The sequence below is a fragment of the Trichechus manatus genome, unplaced genomic scaffold, assembly GCF_000243295.1.
Source record: "Trichechus manatus latirostris isolate Lorelei unplaced genomic scaffold, TriManLat1.0 scaffold00049, whole genome shotgun sequence".
Lineage (NCBI taxonomy): Eukaryota > Metazoa > Chordata > Mammalia > Sirenia > Trichechidae > Trichechus > Trichechus manatus.
The window spans coordinates 4,071,989-4,083,569 of record NW_004443985.1 but is presented as its reverse complement, the minus strand read 5'-3'; the positions used below and the strand labels follow the sequence as shown (position 1 = coordinate 4,083,569).

The 11,581-nt window shown below is 41.8% G+C and overlaps 1 protein-coding gene across 1 annotated transcript in view; it reads left to right on the top strand.

Moving 5' to 3' along the window:
* The window catches only part of ARPP21 (cAMP regulated phosphoprotein 21), a 139,281-nt gene that overhangs the window by 75,226 nt on the left and 52,474 nt on the right, over positions 1 to 11,581 (top strand). The window contains exon 14 of the mRNA XM_023732205.1: positions 62 to 188. Coding sequence (XP_023587973.1) covers positions 62 to 188 — 127 coding nt within the window. The remainder of the gene's footprint in view (positions 1 to 61; positions 189 to 11,581) is intronic.

Genomic DNA, 11,581 nt, shown 5'->3' with positions numbered 1-11,581 from the left:
TGTTTGAAAAAGTTACTTTATGTACAGTTCTCAGTCCCTGCTTTTCTTCACTGTCCCGCAGATGCCGGTGTATTACTACCCATCTGGTCAGTACCCTACCTCAAACACGCAGCAGTACCGGCCCATGGCCTCGGTTCAGTACAGCGCTCCGAGGAGTCAGCAGATGCCTCAGGCAGCACAGCAAGCAGGTACTGCAGTCTCTTCCCTGTTTTCTCCTCTAACACGGTGATTTTTGCAGGTTGTTCTCTGAGTTGTCCTCTTTGGATGAATATCCAAGCTTGGCAGTTTAAACCCACTCATTTCCCTTACTCGAAGCAGCTAGCAAAGCACTTGATTCTCTGTATGTGGAAAAGCAAAACATACAAGAAGGTGAACACGTCACTTTAGCATCCCGGACATGCGTGCTGAAGACAATTCCCATAAATTTCCATTCCTTTGGGGTCACTTTAGGATCCCAGGCATGGGTGCTAAAGATAGTCACCATAAAATTCCATCACTTGGGGACCTTTTTGGTTTATTTTAAAGTAGCAGGCCAACCAGATCCCTGTATCCCTAGTTCATGCTTTTTTTCTAAAATTTTAGTTTTTTTTGTTTTTCTTTTTTTTTAACGTTTTACTTGAAGAGAGTTCTTTCCCTGTTCCCAAGATTAGGGAGTCAGGCTAGATTGAATCTACACCAGCCTAAAAAGCACTGTCTTTACAAGAAGGCCGTGGCAACGCGGCCCGCGTCTCGGAGGAGCTTTGACCCCGTGGTCCACGTTGACGGAGGCCACGGCAGCCTCCCGCCCAGAGGCCGGCAGCCACTGTGCAGTGGGAAGGGGGGCCGATACACTGTACGAGAGTGAGTAGCAGGTCTCACAGTGAACCGGTCTCTTTCCCTACTGTGTCACACTCGTAACGGGATGCCGTGACCCAGAGAACAGCAGGAACCCGGCAGGGCGGAGCGGGAACCGGCAGGGCCGAGTGACTTGTGCTAGGCAGAGGGTTGTGTCATTCCTGCCGGCCAAACTGCAGGAAAAGCTGCTGATTGTCCCGCTGAAGACCGCCTGGCTGGGAAACCCTGCCTTCTGTAAGTAGGTCACGTGACAGAACACGTGTTCCCCGCTGCAGCTCCCCGGTGCCTGCGCCGTGATCTGACTTCTGCACGGGGTCTGCCTGCGTGCGCCAGAGTACGCACAGCTCTGTGCGTGCAGAATACACATGACGTGCACAGTTTGTTTGTTTTTAAATAAACTATGACAAGAAACACAACCCCTGCCGAGGATTAATATCGAAAACGGATACCGTAAGAATGCTAATGCTGACATGGCCAGCATTGTGTCCCTTTGGAGAAGGAATTAAATACCTCTGTGCGGTGGACGGCTGTAAGTTCTTTAGTTCATCTCGTGGCCTATTTAAGTCTGTGGGAGAAGAATTAGAAGAATTTATAGGGTGACTGGAGCCCTGGTGGCACAGCGGCTAAGAGCTCGGCCGCTCACCAAAAGGTCGGTAGTTTGAATCCACCTGCCGCTCCTTGGAAACCCTACGGGGTGGTTCTACTCTGTCCTGTAGGGTCGTTATGAGTCGGAATCAACTGGACGGCAATGGATTTGGGTTTTTTTTTTGGTTTTTGCATCAGCCAACCAGACCATGTTTTATTTCTACACTGTATTAGTTTGGGGCACAATAGATTTTGACTTCTGAATCGACTTGATGCTTTTACAGTAATAAGCACACAAAACAATTTTTAAAAAATTAAGTCTTTTAAGAAAAGTGTTTAATAGTATTTTCTGTGATTATTAGAAAAAGTCATTATCATTTTGGAGGGATGCTAACAGTTTAAATATATACTGCCCTGATGCATTGCTTGCATTTTGAAATGCCTTATTTTCTTCCACTAATGTTAATCAAAGAATTTACTTACAGTCTCCTAGATGTTGGTCAAGAGTCTTCAGTGAGTTTTCTTTTTGATGACTAATGCCTTTAGAAGAACAAAAATGCAGCTATCGAATTCCAATGATTTTGTTTTTCCTTAGCTCACTGCCCTTGTATCACGCAGTTTTATAGGGAGATGTTTCAGTCTTGTGGTAGCGTTCCTGTACAGGAGTGTACTTACAAACGTGCTGGAACCCGCTAAACTCTGGGTCAGTGTGAGGAGTCAAAGCTGAGTGAGTTGGATGACTGGAGGGTGATGGCGAGATTTACAGCAAGCCTTGGGTTTCCTACCGACTCCTCCATTGCTGATTCCTCGCTCCACTAACGTCACTGGTGTGTCAACACAGAGGAGAGTATGTGTGACATTTTTGACTCTTTTGTGAAATGTTGTGGGAGCATTTAGGGCTGCAGAGACAACCCCACTCCCCATCTCAGCGAGACCTACCTGGCCCCAACTACATTCTCTACGGTAGCCTGGTGGCTGCGACACGGTCCGTGCTTTCCTATCACCAGGGAAATGCCAACCGTAAGGAGAGAGAATGGCACTGTAATGACGAAGAATGCATCTCCAAGCAATAGCGTGGCTCAAAACAGAAGCAAGGGCAATGTTTCTGTGTCAGGAAAGTGAGTGACAGTTGATGTGGTCTGTGGGAGTGGGGAGGTGAGAAAGGGAAATAATAAGGAACAGCATCTTCTCCCAGAAGTGGCACCGTTGATGTACACGTACGGTCTGAGGCCTTTGAGCTCATACTCACTGTGACTGCCACGCCTGATACCAAAAAAACCAAACCACACCTGTTGCTGTCAAGTCGATTTCGACTCATCGCGACTCTGTAGGACAGAGTAGAACTACCCCATAGGGTTTCCAAGGAGTGGCTGGTGGAATCGAACTGCCGACATTTTGGTAAGCAACTGAGCTCTTAACCACTGTGCCACCAGGGCTCCACCACACCTGAGAGGTGGCCATAAAATCTCAATGCAATATCCACTGCTGATAAAGTCCAGGTAACCCAGCTGACAGGAGGCTGTCAGCAGTAGGTGAAGACTCTAGGACCTACAGCTGGCAGGCCTTTTGCTGAGTCTGGTGGGACCAAAAGCACATGGCAGATTATTCAAGGGAACGACACTATGTTGGTGGGCTGTTTCATAGAGGAAAAAAAAAAACCTCTTTAGATAATTTTTAAAATTACCTGGAAGAGCTTGACACTGAGCCTTCTTTATCCTTATCGACTTCTATACCGGTGTTGACATGGCGCCTGTCTTAGTCACCTAGCGCTGCTGTAACAGAAGTACCACAAGGACAGAACTTATTTTCTCACAGTTATGGAGGCTCAAAGTCCAAATCTGGGTCTCGGCCTCGTCGATTCCTTTCTTGTGGATGGCCCCTGGCTTCCCCCATCTCTGCTCCCTTCTGTGTCTGTCTGATCTGCTCTTTTTAAACTCAGAAATGATTAGGTTTAGGACACACCCTACACCGATCTGGCCTCATTAATTTAACAAAGAAAACTCTATTCCCAAACACCTTTACATCCACAGATCCAGAGGTTAGGAGTCCAACACGTATTTTAGGGGACACAATTCAGTCCATAACAACACCATCCCGCAGTGATGCTCTGACTTCTCTGACTTGCTCTGCCTTCTGCCTCCTGCAGTCCTGCATCCTGGGATCTGACCCTCCCCTGTCCCCATCTACTAATGACTCCATATTGTACCATGCTGTCCTCACTTATCACATGATTAAGCATTACAGTGACGCGAAATTACGTCAGCTAAAGCCAAATGAGATTTTAATCCCTGTTTGCATCTTGGCACTGTTCTTAATCTTTACTTAATTGTAATAAACAATGTCCCTTCCTTCTCCCACGTTCTTGGCCGAATTGAAATCTCTTGTCTGTTACTACATCTTTCCTCGGCCTTGAAACTATACACAATGAATATTTGTGTTGAGGATTGAATATTCTGCAGTAGATCAAATAGGACACTGGAATTACACTGAGTCCCAGTAGAAGGGCACATGTTCTTCCTTCTAATGGTTTTTGGACTTTTTACCCTACCGATGGGTAGCACTGGTGTGATTGTAATTAAAGGTTACTCTATGAGTTAGAATTGACTTGACGACAGTGGGTTTGGTTTTGGGTTGGGCAGTGTTTAGCAATTTTTGAGAAATCCTATGGTAGATTTGCACGGTGATGTTTGGATTCTGTCGCTACATATTTGAGGAAGAAAATAAAAGCCTTTAGTATAGGAATGTCTCCAGTAGAAAAATTATTTCTTGCCTTAATCTGACATTTCAGGTCACTCAATAGCGGGGGACAAGTTGTCTTTATGAGGCCATTGTTGATAACCCAAGTCTGGGGAGGATTGCAGTTCTGAGGTTATAGCTAAGAAGACTATAGTTTTTTAATCATCCTGATTTAAAAAGACTTAGAGGTGAGTGTATCTTACCTGAGAACATATTTTCTCGGTGGTAAAATACTGAAATGAAGTAATGATGCGGATGCATTTTATGTTTTAAAGTTTTTAGGTTTATTTTAGTAGTCTGTTATCATGCTGCCTTGAGTTACTACTTGTACTGATATCCTTTTACTCGTCTTCAAAAACATCTTTAAAGCCACAAAAAATGTTAGCAAGGGTTATATCCATCATCAGCTGAGGGCCTCCCATGAGGTATTTACTATGGTAAGAGTTTACAAACATTACATTGTTTAATCCCCACACCAGATTTAGAGGGGAAATATCAGCTTCCTTGTTTTACAGACAAAGGAACGTGTTGCTCAGTTACTCTGGGTCCCAAGATTGATCAAGATGGGAGCAGCACTCAGGCTTGACTGGTTTTAAGCCCTAGTGGCACAGTGGTTAAAGCACTAGACTGCTAATCGAAAGGTCGGAGGTTCAAAACCATCAGCAGCTCCGCGAGAGAAAGATGTGGCCGTCTGCTTCTGTAGAGATTACAGCCTTGGAAACCCTATGGGGTCGCTGTGAGTTGGAATTGACTGGACGGCAGTAGGTGTGGTTTTGGTTTTTGGTTTTGTTAACTACTTTATCGTAACAGTGTAGACATGGTTACTAGTTTTGCCTTTATGTGCTGGCATGGGTAATGATAGAAACTAGCATGTTGGAGCTTGCCCAGCACGCCCATGTCACAGAGGCTGATAACGTGTGTAAGTCATTGCTCAAGTGCACAGGTTGGCTTAATAGCAGAACTAACCTGACTTCTGCCTCCCAATCCAGCTTGGGGTTCCATCTGACTTTGCAGAGCTGGTCCGTAACAACAAAAGGCAGAGAATGCTGCCACTTTTATGCTCAGATCACACATTGCAAAGGAAAGAAAAAAAAAAGAATTGATCCTGGATCATGTCTTCAACTCCAAATGGCCTTTGCAGTTTGTCTTAAGAAAAGATATATTTAGCTTCATTATTCTTGGCTCTTGACTATCCTGGGCATGTCCTAAAAGCAACAAAAATGAGCTCATAAAGTCCTGTACGTTTTCATAAATGGGCGTTTGAGAATGAATGAAACTTGGTTTGGTATCAGTATATTAGCCTGATAATATGAATTGGGAAGTGTTCCCTGTTCTTCTGTTTTCTGATGCTACATCATTTTTTATATATTTGGTAGAATTTACCAGTCAAACTATCTGGTCCTGGAGATTTTCAGGAGTTTTTTAAAAAATATTTTTAAGACAATTTTCAAAGCTTTTCAGTTATGAATTCCATTATTTCTTTAATGGTTATAGGAATATGCAGGTTATCTGTTTCATCTTGGTTGAGTTTTGGTAGTTTATGGTTTTCAAGGATTTGGTCCATTTCTTGTAAGTTAGTGAATTTACGAGAGTGAAGTTATTCATAGTATTCCTTTATTGTTCTTTTAATGGCTGTAGGATCTGTTGTGATATTCTCTGTTTCATTCCTGAGACTGGTGATTTTAACTTCGCTTTTTAAAATTTTGTTAGTCTTGCTAGATTTATCAATTGCATTGACCTTTCCAAAGAACCAGTTCTTTGTTTCATTGATTTTTCTTTATTGTTTTTACTGTTTTCAGTGTCCTTGATTTGAGCTCTTATTTTAATTTTTTTTCTCTTTTGCTCACTTTGAGTTGATTTTGCTCTTCTTTTTGTGCTTTCTTAAGGTAGGAAGTTAGATTATTGATTTAGGCCTTTTATCTTTTCTAATGTAAGAATTGAACCAAACCAAATCCATTGCCATCTAGTTGATTCCGACTCATCGTGACCTTATAGGACAGAGTAGAACTGCCCCGTAGGGTTTCCGAGGTACAGTTGGTGGATTCGAACTGCTGACCTTTTGGTTAGCAGCTGAGCTCTTAACTACTGCGCCACCAGGGCTCCAATGTGAACATTAAGTACTACAAATTAAATGCACAAATTCCCCTCTCAGCACCCCTTTAGCTGTGCCTCATATATTCAGACGCTTTATTTTCATTTTCACTCTGTTTTTTTGGTTTTTTTTTTTTTTTTGTATCCTTTGAGACTTCTTCTTTGAACCATGGATTATTTAGAATTGTGTTGTTTAATGTCCAAGTGTTTGGAGATTTTACTGTGGTCTTTCTGTTATTGATTTCTAGTTTGATTCCATTATACTCAGAGAACATACCCTCTATGATTTCAATTATTTTAAATTTGTTCAGGTTGGTTTTATGGCCCAGGGTCTATCTTGGGTGAATGTTCCATAGACACTGGGGAAAAAAAAATGTGTGTTCTGCTGCTGTTGGGTGAAATCTTCAATATATGTCAGTTAGATCTGGTTGGTTGAGTGTGCTGTTCAGGTCTTCCATATCTTTGCTGATCACACGTTCAGCAGTTCACTCAGTTGCTGAGAGGGAGATGTTCAAGATCCCAACTACTTAACTTCCTGAAGTCCTGGAATGTATGTCAAAGCAGAGGTTGCCTCCAGGGTCCCTGAAGTCCAAGGAGTAGATAAAGGAGAGATTCCGAGGTTACACAGAACATACTGTCATTTGACTTCTTTCTCAAACTAGTAAGAACTGTTTCATTTGCTAATAGAAGTCAGAACGTTCCAAATATATATAGTCTGGAAGGTAAAGGCCCTCTGATCCGTACGGTTTCAGTAAGCTGTCCCGTACGGTTTCAGTAAGCTGTCCCGTAGGCTGCTGCCTACACCTCCAGTGTCCCAGGCATTCACACTTTTGCTTAATGCCAATGACAGTATTTTAAGCTTAGGTGGAAGAATAATATAGATGACTATTTACAACAGACAGTCCAACAACAGTCCCCCCTTCCCTATAAACCAGGGGAGTCTGTTTTGTTGAATGTCAAGAAAATAGAATAATATGGAAAAAAGCTGACTGAAGGAAGGTGAAAACAAAATCTGCAGACTTTAGATTACCGGTAGATCAGGTTCTAATAGCAGCGAATCATTTAGTGTGGATTCCGAAAACCATGGCGATGCTTCTCACCTCTGCTTTTTTATATCCTTCTCCTTTGCCACTTTCCCCTACTCCCAAGTATCTGCTGAATGATTTGTTTTGAGTAAAAAAACAGCTTTATAGAGCGTTTTCCATGAAAATAGTTTATTTTTCAAATTATAGTGAAGAAAGAAAACCATGAAAAGGAAACCTTAAAAATGCATCATCTTACAAAACCCTAGGCAACTTTTGTAGAGCTTGTTTAAGTCCATGTAACGCGCTTGCTGCCCTGTTCCTCTCAGGCTTCTGTGTTGAGTGAATGATTCTCCAGCCCACCTTGCAAATTAGACTCAGAGTCTCTTGCAGGGGACAATGGTGGAGGTCTTTAACATATTTGAGCACTTTTACTCACTCTTTTCACTTGTATGTAAGGTAAACCTCACTTGGACTTCCTCTTACACTATGACCAATAGCCATCTTGAGATATTAGTGGTAGAACTAAAAATGGAGTTTAAACCCTCTGTTTTGCTAAATAAGGAAACCGAGGCCAGAAGTTCAGCCTCCTGTCCAATGTGGAGTCTTGTTAGAGCCAGAACGGGGCCTCTGCTACCTCAGTGTTTACAGATTTAATAATGAATGCGTGACATCTGTCCTTCAGAAACTCAGTAGGTGTACACAGACAGCCTGACAAAAGAACACCTGTGAGATTCTGCCCCGGAATATCAAAAGGGGGAGCCATCTAATGCCTGTGAAGATCAAAAGGGGGAACACGCCAACCATGGAGAAAATACTATTTAGGTAACTTGGAGATATGCTATTGGTCCCACCCCCTTTATTAGAGAGGAATTGGAGGTTCCCCATCTCTCAGAGCATCATCTTTCTCTGCCTGATAGAGAAGGTAGAAATAAGCCTTGCAAAAGGCTTCCTGCTTGTCCAATTCATCAGAGAAAGGAATGATAGACGCAGATAAAGAAGGTTACGTTAAATTTAAAATAGATATAAATAAAAGGTACCCAGAACAAGAGTGAGGGAGAGAAAACCAGGTCAGTGATGTAGATCTTGTTTTGTTTTTTTAATTCTGCTAACTGATAATATGACAATGGCGTAATTCAGGAATCTGCAGGAGACGCTCTGAATTTTAGGATGCAGGTTCAATTTGTTCAAACCACCATTCTCCATCTGCAGAAAACCGCTGAGTGGAGGGAGTTGTTTAGTGAGAACTGTAGAGATGAAAGGGCTAGCCTACCAGAAATACAGACTTGAAAATGGGCCGTTAGATTGTCTGTTCTTCTTTCAGCCACTTGATCGTGTTGTTTAACTCTCCTTTCTACTTCTTCCACCTTCTGGGAGCAAACATCCAAAATGCTTTCTGTCTTCATTTCTTAGTGCTGCTATAACAGAAATGCTGTAAGTGGATGGCTTCAGCAAACAGAAATCTATTTTTGGAGGCTAGGATTTTGAATTCAGGATGCCAGCTCTAGGGTAAGGCTTTCTCTGTAGATTCTGGTAGAAGGTCCTTGTTTCTTTTCAGCTTCTGTTGCTGGGTTCCTTGGCAGTCTTCATGTGGTGTGTATCCTCCTTCCATTTGTGCTTCCTTGCTTCTGTGCCTCATCTGCCCTTTTTTATATCTCAAAAGTTATTGGTTTAAGATACACCCTATACTGATAGAAGGTCGGCCTCCTGCCCAACGTGGAGTCTTGTTAGCACCATTAACATAAATCCCAATTCCCAAATGGTATTACACCCACAAGTACCAGAGAAATGATTTCAACACGTATTTTTGGGGGACACAATTGAATCCATAACACTTTCCATTCCTTTAGGTAGAGCTGTTTCTTTTCTTCTAGCTCCTTCCACACACGGATCAACTCTAGGTCTCTGAATATTCCTAATAGGAGCTTGTGAATGGGGAGAGGAGTTACTGTAGCCAGCGCCCCTCAAGTTTTAAGGTGCATATAAATTACTCCAAATCCTATTAAAAATGTAGATTTTGATGCAGTCGTTCTAGAATGTTCCTGAGATTCTTCATTTCTAGCCAACTCTCAAGTGATGCCAGTTCTACTGGTCTACTATATTGAGAGCAGTGTAATAAACTCCTTCTTCAACCATGTCTGGCCCACATAGAAGATTTTGCAAAGAGAAGAGACCCACCTAAATTCAGTCTTTAATTTTACATTATTTGTATTTTAGGCATAAATCTTAGATTTCATAGTCAGTATATCTGATCTTGTGAGTTATAGCCAGAAAGTATTTAGAATTTGTATTTACACATCCAAATTTCGAGATAAAAGTCAAATATAGCATGATTCCGTGGCATAGTAGACCCTCACGAGTGTTGCAGGGATGAATAAAATGTGTACCTGTTGTCAGTTCAGCATGTGCGGAGAGTGTGTGTGTGTCTGTGTGGCATGCGGAGGGGTTAGGTTGAGACACTGATTGTTCTTTTTAGCCAGGCTAAGTGGAAACCCCTCAGCCATGCAACTCAAATGTCAATAAGAACAAAATCGTGTTAAATGTTATGAAATCAGATGGAAGACCAGCAAACCAATCCACATCAGCAAATGAGTATATACATTCTTCAAAGTTTATACACCAAGTGAATAAGTCCCAGGCTCTTTGGGCCCAGTTTCAGGGGCCCAATGTGTTTGGATTTTGGTACTCTGAGCAATTGGAGTAGTGTACCAAATTGTAAAGGGTCAGCGAAAAAGAGGAAGACCCTTAATGAGCTGGATTGACCCAGTGGCTGCAACGATGGGCTCAAACATAGCAACGATTGTGAGGATGGTGCAGGACTGGGCAGTGTTTCGTTCTGTTGTACATAAGGTCGCTGTGACTTGGAACCAACTCAGTGGCACCTAACAACAACAACAGCAATTTCTAAATTTCTACAAATTTAAAATGGTAATGTTTCCACTGAAACTCATTTTAAGTGATAAGTCTTAGAAATGTTCAGCTGGCAGAGAAGAACCAGGTCTTGAAAAATCTACCCACGTCACTCTCTGTTCCCGGCGTTTGCTTTCTTCCAGAGTGCATTACAGTGGAGTGGGCCCGGTGACAGCTTTAGCAGGGACATGTAATTATCTGTGACGCTATTTGAATATACACTGAAGCCATAGTTCCTCTCCTCGTAACTCTGTACAGACAGTCTATGAACAGCTGTGGGCTTAGCTGCTGCTGCCGCTTATTTTTTTTTAAGGAGAAATAATTCTGTTACGATAGCAAATTGTTAGTATTAACAGCTCCTGGTAAGAAAGGTTATTGCCTCTTTAATGTTGTTTGCAAATACATTTGGGATGGAAAAAGATGAACCTTAATGGAGTCTCTCAATTTCTTTAGCCAGAGCGGTTGAGTAAAGCTGACAGTGAATCCTGTGTTTTTAGCTTGACTTATTAACTAGTGTCAAAGTAATTGAAGGGATTCTGTCTTAAAAAATCCTTTTTCTCCTTCTTTCTCCTGATAATATTTCTTGCCTTGATTTTTTTTTCTTCCTTTGAGGCTAGCTAGAGATGGGAAGAGGGGGCATCAGAGCTAAAGAAATAATTTGGAATACCCATGTGACCACTTAAGATACATTCATTAATAGACAGTGGAATTTTATCTTGCTCCCTGAATTGCCTTCCATAAGATTTGATGGTTTAAAAAAGACTTATTTGTCTAATGATTTTACATGTGTTTTCCATATATTTTAATATTTAAAACCCCATTTGTCTACCGATTTTTTTTTTTATTTGAGAAGAATGAATAACGATAATCATTGAGAGAAGGAATGCAAAAGTTAACATTTGACAGCTCTGAGGAAGTGATTTATACTTTGAGTTTCTGCATTATTATGTTACCAAAAGCAGAGGACTAAATTATCAGAGTTACATGAGGATTTAATTGTCTGACTTCTGTTAACAGCAGTGGGAGTCACGTGGATAAATCCTTGTGGGACACACTGTTCTGAAAATATTAGTCTGGAAAAGGTTTCTATGGAAATGTTCATGTGTTTCTTTCATTAATTGGCCTAATTATTCCATTTACAGAAATGGGAATGAGAGGCATTATGCTGGGATTATGAGAAAGGCTAATATTTTAGGGGCAATAATAGGAACCATGCTATTTTTAGACTGAAAAACGTTACGAGTCCCCCAAACCATCTACTAGACGGCCAGGTTCCATCTGTCCCCTAGGAATGTATAGTAAAAGGAACGCATTGCACACGTTTGCATTAGTTCCTTTAGCACTTTGCTGTCTGTTTATCTTTTGGTGTTTACGTCTTCGTTTGTTATACAGTTAAGCCCCAC